The 9,391-nt window shown below is 33.3% G+C and overlaps 1 protein-coding gene across 2 annotated transcripts in view; it reads left to right on the forward strand.

Annotated features, from left to right (window-relative positions):
• Positions 1-6,899, forward strand: part of LOC119583678 (EARP-interacting protein homolog) — an 11,736-nt gene extending 4,837 nt beyond the window's left edge. The window contains exons 1-9 of one of the 2 annotated variants that reach the window (XM_037932280.1): positions 173-530; positions 1,630-1,713; positions 2,664-2,796; positions 3,320-3,404; positions 3,617-3,821; positions 4,456-4,634; positions 4,866-4,991; positions 5,094-5,246; positions 6,389-6,899. In XM_037932280.1, the coding sequence (XP_037788208.1) occupies positions 489-530; positions 1,630-1,713; positions 2,664-2,796; positions 3,320-3,404; positions 3,617-3,821; positions 4,456-4,634; positions 4,866-4,991; positions 5,094-5,246; positions 6,389-6,560 (1,179 nt within the window). In that variant the 5' untranslated portion in view covers positions 173-488 and the 3' untranslated portion in view covers positions 6,561-6,899. Of the gene's footprint in view, positions 1-172; positions 531-1,629; positions 1,714-2,663; positions 2,797-3,319; positions 3,405-3,616; positions 3,822-4,455; positions 4,635-4,865; positions 4,992-5,093; positions 5,247-6,388 lie in introns of those variants that run through there. The other variant, XM_037932281.1, reaches the window with a different exon arrangement.
• The last annotated feature ends 2,492 nt before the right edge of the window (positions 6,900-9,391 follow it).

Genomic DNA, 9,391 nt, shown 5'->3' on the forward strand with positions numbered 1-9,391 from the left:
GTGTGTGTGTGTGTGTGTGTGTGTGTGTGTGTGTGTGTGTGTGGACGTATGCATGCATGTATGTGTGAGTCTGTGCGTTTGTCTGTCTGTCTGTCTGTCAGTCAGTCAGTCAGTCAGTCAGTCAGTCTGTCTGTCTGTCTGTCTGTCTGTCTTGTCTGTCTGTGTCTGTCTGTCTGTCTGTCTGTCTGTCTGTCTGTCTGTCTGTCTGTCTGTCAGAATCCCACGAGAATGTGCAGTATTACAAAACCATAGCTTTGCATGTAAACCTAATAAACCTATTTCGGTATCCTCTCGGCAGACTTAGAAATCGACTTTGTTATTGTTTTGGTAAATTCTCTGACAGGACACGACAGCGGCAACAGCTGATCAAGAGAGGGAATCTATGACCTTTTTTTGAGGTTTCTGTCACGTCTTTGGGACTTTGAAGGAGGTTCCTCTTTCGTTCTTTTTTCTTTAACTGTTGGAGAGGACCGGGAACTGCAGTAACCATGGATGATGCACCGGTGATTTACGGTTTAGAAGATTTCCAGGTGTGTTTCCATTTGATAAAGCAACGACAAGACTCCTTATTCCGTGTTGCACATTATATTGAAAAGTAAAGGGAGTACTTGCCATTTGGCCCCATATCCTTATGCGGAAAGGTTAGCTTCATCTGAAGATGTTGTGTTAGGTCTCTTCCCATGATAGGCTCCTGTAATCTTCGCATTTCCTAAGACTTTTAAAAGTAGATTGAATTCCAGTCAATTTTACGATGAACTTGATATTCTCCTTATGCTCCTTGCATTTGGTGAACTTTTTGCATTAGTTAAGACATGTAAATCCACTGGGATGGTGGAAACATGTGACATTCTCTGTTTCTTTGAAGAAATACAGGCAGGAACATCCTTCTTCATCTTTTTATCTATATCTATAACATAGATAATTTGTCTACCACTTGAAAAAGACAGCACGAATGGGTTTAGCAGAGGACCTAAAGGGATACTATTTTTTTTGTGTTTGTTTCATACACTTTAATGGCATCTTTAGCAGTTTCCCTGAGTAATTCATGAATTAACCCTTTGAAAAGTTAAGAGCAATCAACTGTGTAGATAAAAGACATATCCTATTTCAAGGAATATACTTGTGCATTATTTTTCAAACTCAGCAGTGAACAAAGAGATCTATGTATCACTGCTTCCAATAATAATGGTACCCTCTTTCAGGTATTTGATTAGGGGGAATATGTTCTCTAATGGTTTGGTAAAAACTTTGCTTCCTGTGGTCTCATAACCAACCCTGTCAAACCAGACCATATATCTAAACCTCATAAAATCTTGTTCTCCTAAGGTCAAGTTATAAGAATGATTCCTAAGTAATCTTTATGTCCTGGTAATTACACATATATTACATTATGGAGGTAGAACAGTGTATTTTTTCTGTGTTTGTGTTACTATGAATCCTGGGATACCATTATACAGAAGAGTTTTAACCCTCTGTGATAACCTTATCACCAATATCTTTATACTTATAATTAGCAGGTATGATTTTACAGAGATATAGTTAAAGATGAATTTTATAATTTTCATCAGTTTTATGAAGGAAGTTCAGCTCATACTTACTATTTTTTTTATTGTTTAAATGTATTTTCAGGCCCGAGCTCTAGCAGCACACACAGCTGAAACAGAGAAGATAAACTTCCTTGTTGGAACTCAGTCTCTTAGAAGAACAAATCAGGTAAAGTGAATGAATATTCCTCTTTCTGGTTTTACCAAGGATGCTAAATTGATTATTTTTACTGTTATTATATTAACTTCTGTTGTTAATGATTTTAGTAATACCTAAAGCTGATCAATTCATAAGCTTAGTACACATAACTGTGACTAATATATCCCTATAATCTAAAAGAATAGACCTATAGAAGACTCTATAAGGCAAAAAGGAAATAAATTCTTGTTGGACAAAGATTTTTATTGTTGTTCAGGTATGATATTAATATCCAGTATCAACTAGCCTATAAAGGTTTGTAAAATAAGCTTTCTCTTCTGTGTATCTTTATTTTTATCTGTAATATCCCTTCAGCTCTGCTCATATATATTTTTATAGATACTGTTTATTGGTACTCTTTTATATTTTCATCCATTTCTACTCAGGTAATAATGTTTACCTATCAGAGATCTTTTCTCTGTAAATGTATATACTTGTATCCTTAACTGTATATGTTAATGTATTTGTGTATATCTATATTTTATCTGTTTCATTGTATATAATATATATTTAATTATTTCTGTCCTTCAGAATAGTACTACATATTGTGTGTAGAATACAACAGATATTTTGTTCAGAGCTCAGAGGAGGGCTGTCTTCAAACTCAGTATTGATTATATCCAGCAATCTTATATAATGACAAAACAATTATCTGGAACAATATTTTTTCTTTAACTCTCAAAAGTGACTATAATTATTGCATTCATCATAGTTTTCAGCATGTTTAGCCATTCGAATAATAGTGTTTCCTATATGTTTCATGAAGTATATATTGCCAGGGCATGATAATCTGACTTTGAAACTAGTATTCCATGATTTTAGTTTTGGTTAGATCCAGCAATACTTGTTCAGAAACATACTGTGTACAGTATCTTTAGGAATTAAATACTGCTTGATCTCATTTTAGCATTATTTCTCAGGTTCAGCTGATTGAGTTTGATGATGACACAAGTCTTGTCACAAAGCAGACTTTTGAACATCCTGCTGGAGAAGTGTGGCGGATTTGTGCAGCACCACAGAGTGTTAATCTTATTGCAACAGTGTATAACAATAGTAAGTTATTCATGTGCATGGTGAAATTCAGAATTCATTGTTCTTTTTAACAACTACATCAATTAATCAGATTCTGTACCTCAAATAAAATATCAAATGCAGTTTTTTAATGGTATTATTGTCAGAACTACAAGTAATGGTATTATTATCTGAACTACAAGTTATAGTATTATTATCATAACTATTGTAAAGTGGTATTAAGTAGAAGCACATTAAGAAAGAGAATAAATCATTGTTAGATCTATTAATAAAAATGGATAGGTTGGATAGGTTGACATTCAGAATGCAGCAATACAGGAAGAAAAGGGTAAACTGATTTGCATTGAAATTTTTCAGTGACCTGGTTATTTTTTTCTATATGTGCTGAATAATCAAAGATATCGATAATGAGAATGAGAATTTTACATAAGTGTGCAGATTCTGTTCATGTAAATAATGATCCAGCTTTTGTTAGTGCATGCTAGATTATTTTTAGTAACTCTCTATTATCATTCAATATTCATTAGTGTTTGTGAATTTCCAGCACAGGATTATTGTGGGGAGTTTGGTGCTGCCATTTGGAGACTACCCCTTGAAGGCTCAACCTCTGGTGTCCTTGATGATACAAGGTACATGCTTTTAAACATGTTGACTTATGTCAGCTCCTAAATATATGTATTGGTAAATAGTGTATAGAAGTGCTGAATACTCAATTTGTATAAAGATTAGAATATTTGATTTTGTAAAACTAACAGGAGAAAAATAAAAGATATCTCCCTGTTATAAGAACAAAATAATCTACATGTGAGTATTATACCTTCCTTTTTTTTTACTGCAAAAGGGGAAGTGGAGAGCAAGTTGAGAAAGTGTGCAGCTTGGATGGAGCATCAGCCAGTGACCCTCAGGCACCAGGGTCTCCTGTGCCAGGCCTGGGCTCACAGATGTGGTCTGTGGTCTGGGCTCCAGAAGATGATGCACGTCTAGTCACCCTTGTTGATAACCATCTCTACTATTGGGATGTTCAGGCAGCGGGGAAGTCTGCTAAGGTAATACAGGAGCATGTCTTTTATGGAAATATATGCTTCTTTATGACAGAACCAAACAAATATATATACCATATACCATAAGGATATCTATAGTTCTAAAGAATTTTACTTTCATTTTTTAATTTATATGTTCATATATTGGTTGAAAAATACAAATGATGGTAAACAGGATTAAACCCACTTTTTTTTAAGGAAATTGGAACTTATTTAAACTAATGCTCCCAGGGATGGCATGTTCGTAAATACCATGCCCACTGTGAGTTTAGTTTATTGGTTGTATTTACACAGATGGCTCCACAAGTGCTTAGTCACCAAGGAGTCAAATAGTAATCCTGCTTATCTCACCCTTTCCTTGAATTTTGGAAATATTAATTTTTTATGTATACTGCTATTAATATTATTATTCACATTGTAATAATTATAATGTCAATATTAATAATATCAGCATCAATATTAATAGCATTAGAAAAACACATTTTCCCAAAAGCCTACTGTTTTCTCCTTGGTGGCCTATTACTTGTGTTGCCATCTTTGTGTCAATGCATTTCACAAGACACAGTGGGTTAAAGGTGGTAATATTTTTATTGAATTAATGATTCAAATATATATATTTTTTATTAACTTTTTATTTTAGGTAGTTGGGGAAGTGACCGTGGAAGGCAGAGGGAGTGTGAGTCTGGGGTCTGGCCGGTGGTATCCTCACCAACAAGGCTCACAGGTTGCTGCTACTCATGGCTCGTCTGTGAGGGCATGGGATCTAAGATCAATGAAATCCTCTTGGTGTGTTGAAGGAGCACATATGCAGTTAGTAAGGTAGGTATTTGTATTCTGAAAGGAACTTATTGGTAATTACCTTTCTACAGAATGTACCCATTTGAAACTTTCTGTAATAAACACATCTGTTCTATTTATACAATCAATCATTTGAATGTTCTTTTCAAATAATAGTCATTTAGTTACCCAACTAAATCTGCTCATTCAGATTACACTCATTTAAAGAACATATATACCTCTAAAGATTGTAATAATCTGACATCATTTCAGAGACCTTGATTTTAATCCTAACATGCAGTATTACTTGGCCACTTGTGGTGATGACTGCAAAACAAAGTTCTGGGATATCAGGAACACAGAGCAACCTCTCAAGGAACTGAGTGATCATTCTCACTGGTAAGGTACTTTATCGCCATCCTACATTAAAGAAGTGAGAACATAAAACTACAGTGATTTTCTTTGTGGATAGGAAATACAAGCTGTGTCTGTTGTTTCCAGGGTGTGGAGTGTGCGATACAATGCGTCGTATGACCAGTTGGTGTTAACCTGTTCCAGCGACCAGCGGGTAATTCTCTCAAACTTGCCGTCTATTGCCTCACAGCCTTTTGGTACCATGGTTGATCAAGAGGAAAGTAAAGAGGAAAAAGAAAAGTGAGTTGCATTTGTACTGAGTTGTTTTGAAAAACTGAAATGTGTATTTGAGGGACTGCTGAGCATAGTAAATATATGTCTGTTAACATTGGATGTATGCATGCCTTTGTCAGTTCCATTTTGAGATACCATTTTCTTTCTTCTTGCTACTGTTTTGGGTGCCTTTGCTAACCACTTCCCTTATGCTCATCAGCTTGTAGACTTTTATTTTGATTTATTCCAACATTTCTTTTGTAGGCATTTAGAAAGGTATATGTGATTTTACTTTGTACTGTGTTTAGCTGTATATCTTGGCCATTTTAGCATATTTTAGCTTCATATTTTTCTTTTGTACTTGTTTTCTTGTCAAGATTAGTGATATTTATGATATTAATGATAATGATCATCATGAAAATGATAATATGGAAAAGAAATGATGAAAATGATGATGATGATAATAGTAATAATAATAATAGTAATGAAGATAGTGATGATACTAATTATGATGGTGATAGTCATAGTAATGATAATAATAGTGTTAAAAATAATAGTAATTATTGTTAGAATAATAATTATTATAGTAATAGTAATGACTACTACTACTACTACTACTAGGTACTATTACTAGGATGATGATGATGATAATGATGATGATAATGATGATGATAATGATGATGATAATGATAATGATGATAATGATAATGATGATAATGATGATAATGATAATGATGATGATGATGATGATGATGATGATGATGATGATGATGATGATGATAATAATGATAATGATAATGATAATGATAATGATAATGGTAATGGTAATGGTAATGGTAATGGTAATAATAATAATAATAATAATAATAATAATAATAATAATAATAATAATAAATTTTATTTTATTATTGTTGATATTATTATTTTCATTATGATGATGATGATGATGATTTTTATCATTGTCATTTTGAGGTCAAGCAGGGTTAATTGACTCCTTGGTGGCTATTTGTGTCAATAGGTTAACTCATTTACAAATTCATGCTGAAATTCAGATCAGATTGTCCCATGCATTATTGAACTATATTCAATGTCAGATGGCATGGTGGGCTGATCAATAGAAAAAGAAAAAAACAGTGTTCATTATGAATTGTGTTATGTTGCTTTTGCAGGGCTGAGGGAGCAGAGGAAGGAGTCATCCAAACTTACGATGATCATGAGGACTCTGTATATGCAGTGGAATGGTCTGCTGCAGATTTCTGGACGTTTGCCTCTCTGAGCTACGATGGCCGTCTTGTAATTAACAAAGTACCGAGGAGCGTGAAGTATAAACAGTTTATGTAATTAGCTGAAGGTTTGACACTATTGAAAAATCATTCCAATAAAAAGAAAATTTTATGGATCAAACCTGTGCAAGATTAAGGGAAGTTTATTGTTTATGGTGTGTAGTAATGTATTATGCAGGATATTGCATATAATAATATATATATAGGAAAAATGTAATATTTGTCTGTATAAAGTTGCTGTTCATACAGTTTTTTAAAATGATGGAACAATCAAAAAGTATTTACAGTTATCTTTAATGATGTTAAGAAAGTGTTAGAATGATAATATTCTGTAACTACTGATAGAAAACTTTCATAAGTAAAAAAGCACAGATATTTAATAAAATTTATTAATAAAGTTTTACTTCTTTCTGTATACCTTGAAGTAAAATTATTTTAAAGAGATATGAGAGGGAAGGATTCTAAACTTCTCAATTTGTTATTGTTTATGCCAAGAATAAAAATTCTGAGATATTTTATTCATCTACATTTCTGTTTTAAAATACAAACAGACTAATCTGATGTACCAGTGACATCTGATGGTTGCTAAGGGAACTGTAACAACAGTATGTACTTGAAGTATAAATATACCTTTAGCTGTATGAAAGCATATTTTGCTTAGTTTTGAATATTGATACAGATATGAAATGGAAAGAATGGAAAGTACAGGGCAGTAGTAATATAATGCATTTTACCAAAACTTTTAAGAGTCCTTTTTGTCACATTTGACCCTCCTGGTTCTCATATCCCTTGTGTATTCTAATGAGTTAATAATAAGTGTATCTTCAAGAATGCTATGGTTCAGCAGTTCTTTTGTTACAACTTTAGATGTAGATTTGCTTGCCATAATGCCAAACCCCTGGGTTGAGGGGTTGGAGATTAGAAATTATGTTTGGACCATATTTTGATAAGTTTACATTTAAAGATTAAAAAAAGAAATTTGACATTCACATGCTAAATAGTAATGAATGATTTTTTTTCAGTGTTAGATCCTCCAAGGAATAAAGGGTTAATTAATGTCTACTGGTTCAGTAGACTATTAATAGGAAACATTATCGGGATGTAGTTAGTGTTAGGAAAGTGCTATTTAAAACTTTTCGGTAGATTTGTTCTCCATATGACTAAGCCTCATTTTAGGTAGACTGCCTGTATTGAAAGGATGTTGGAGATATTGAAATTGCATCAAGATCACTTTTTGTTGGTATACACCTGAACGTTAGCTAATGTGAATGTTAGTTAAGAAGTACACAAAGGAAGAAAACAAGCAACTATCATTTACTTATAATAAAAGATATATTGATAGCTTAAAGTGGTTTATCAAAAATATATCAGGTATCATTATATTAAGATGCCCAAATGACATTTCTGTTCTTAGGTATTGCAGATCATCCATAAGAAATGGCAAGTTAATATCCAGACATACAGTGATTGTCATTTGATGCAAATTTTACAGACAGCTTACAAACTTCTGAGCATCATCTGTGTGTCTTTTAGAGATAGGTATCACTGGCTTATTATTATTTTTTTCTTCTTCCAATATTGTTGGATTTCAGGCAAATAACTTGTAATTGAATTGGGCTTTAGTAGAAATTCAAGTGTTTGCTTTGGAAGTCATGAAAATTGATGTTAAATATTCTGTATATCAATATTCACCATAAAATGTGCTGTTAAGATTTTATTTTGATTGTTAACGAAAGAAGAGAGAAGAAAGGAAATCAGTAAGAAGACAAGAGAAGAGAAGAAATAAGAGGGTAGACAAGAGGACAGGGGAGACAGGAGAGAAGAGAGAGAGGATATGAAAGGAGAGGAGTGAGAGAAAATGAGAGAGAAGAGATGAGATAAGAGAAGGGGATAAAGAGGACAAAGAGGGGAGAAAAAAGAGGAGAGGAGAGAATAGAGATGAGAGGAGAGGAGGGGGGGAGAGGGGAGAGAATGGAGAGGAGAGAGGAGAGGAGAGGATAGAGGAGATGAGAGGAGAGAGGAAAGGAAAGAGAAGAGGAGAGAGGAGAGGCGACTAAATATTTACTGAATATTTTTTTACTTTTGATATCTGTACACAATTTTTTCTGTAATTGCAGATTTGATGTATCAAATAAAGAGGAAGTGAAAATAAAACTAAATAAAGAATAAAAAATAATAACAAAGAAAGAAATTACTGTGTAAAGAAATAAGCCAAGGAGAAGTATAAGTTAGAGCTGGCCATTACCTGTGTGACAAGTTTGTAGCAATAAACCTTCAACTTTAATATAGAAAACATTAGATTCCACCATATTTGTTTAAGAATACTTTAGCCATGCTAACACACATGCAAGGAAGACACACCATAACAACACTTCAAAATATTTATTATGCATTAATTGTTTATGCTTTTTGTACACACAAAAGTCACAATGGGTAAGTGTTTTCACATATTAATCATGTAAAAGTAAGTTTGTTGACAATTAATATCTGATCTGTTGTCATCAGATACACTGATATCTATGATCTGAGTGAGGCAGTCTAAAAACAACAATAACAACAAGTACATAAAGCATTGATGTAACAGGATGTCAATTTGCAGCACCTTGTGTCCAGAGTTAGTAGAGATGAAATGTCCTCTTCAAAATCATGAACACTTTACTGCTATTACTAGTTTACAGGTATAAGAAAGGCCTGTTTTTGTGTCAGCTGACTGCAGTGAGTTCTATTTTATACAGTTTTTGCTTCCCAGTAGGTGATGTGTTATACCACATGAGATCAGTGACATTACATTGTAAGATAAGACATACTTGCCTCGACATCCTGCGTTTATATTGAAGTCCAGCAGATATAATCACTGAATATGGTAATTTATAACAATGGTACCTACTT

The sequence above is a fragment of the Penaeus monodon genome, chromosome 17, assembly GCF_015228065.2.
Source record: "Penaeus monodon isolate SGIC_2016 chromosome 17, NSTDA_Pmon_1, whole genome shotgun sequence".
Taxonomy (NCBI): domain Eukaryota; kingdom Metazoa; phylum Arthropoda; class Malacostraca; order Decapoda; family Penaeidae; genus Penaeus; species Penaeus monodon.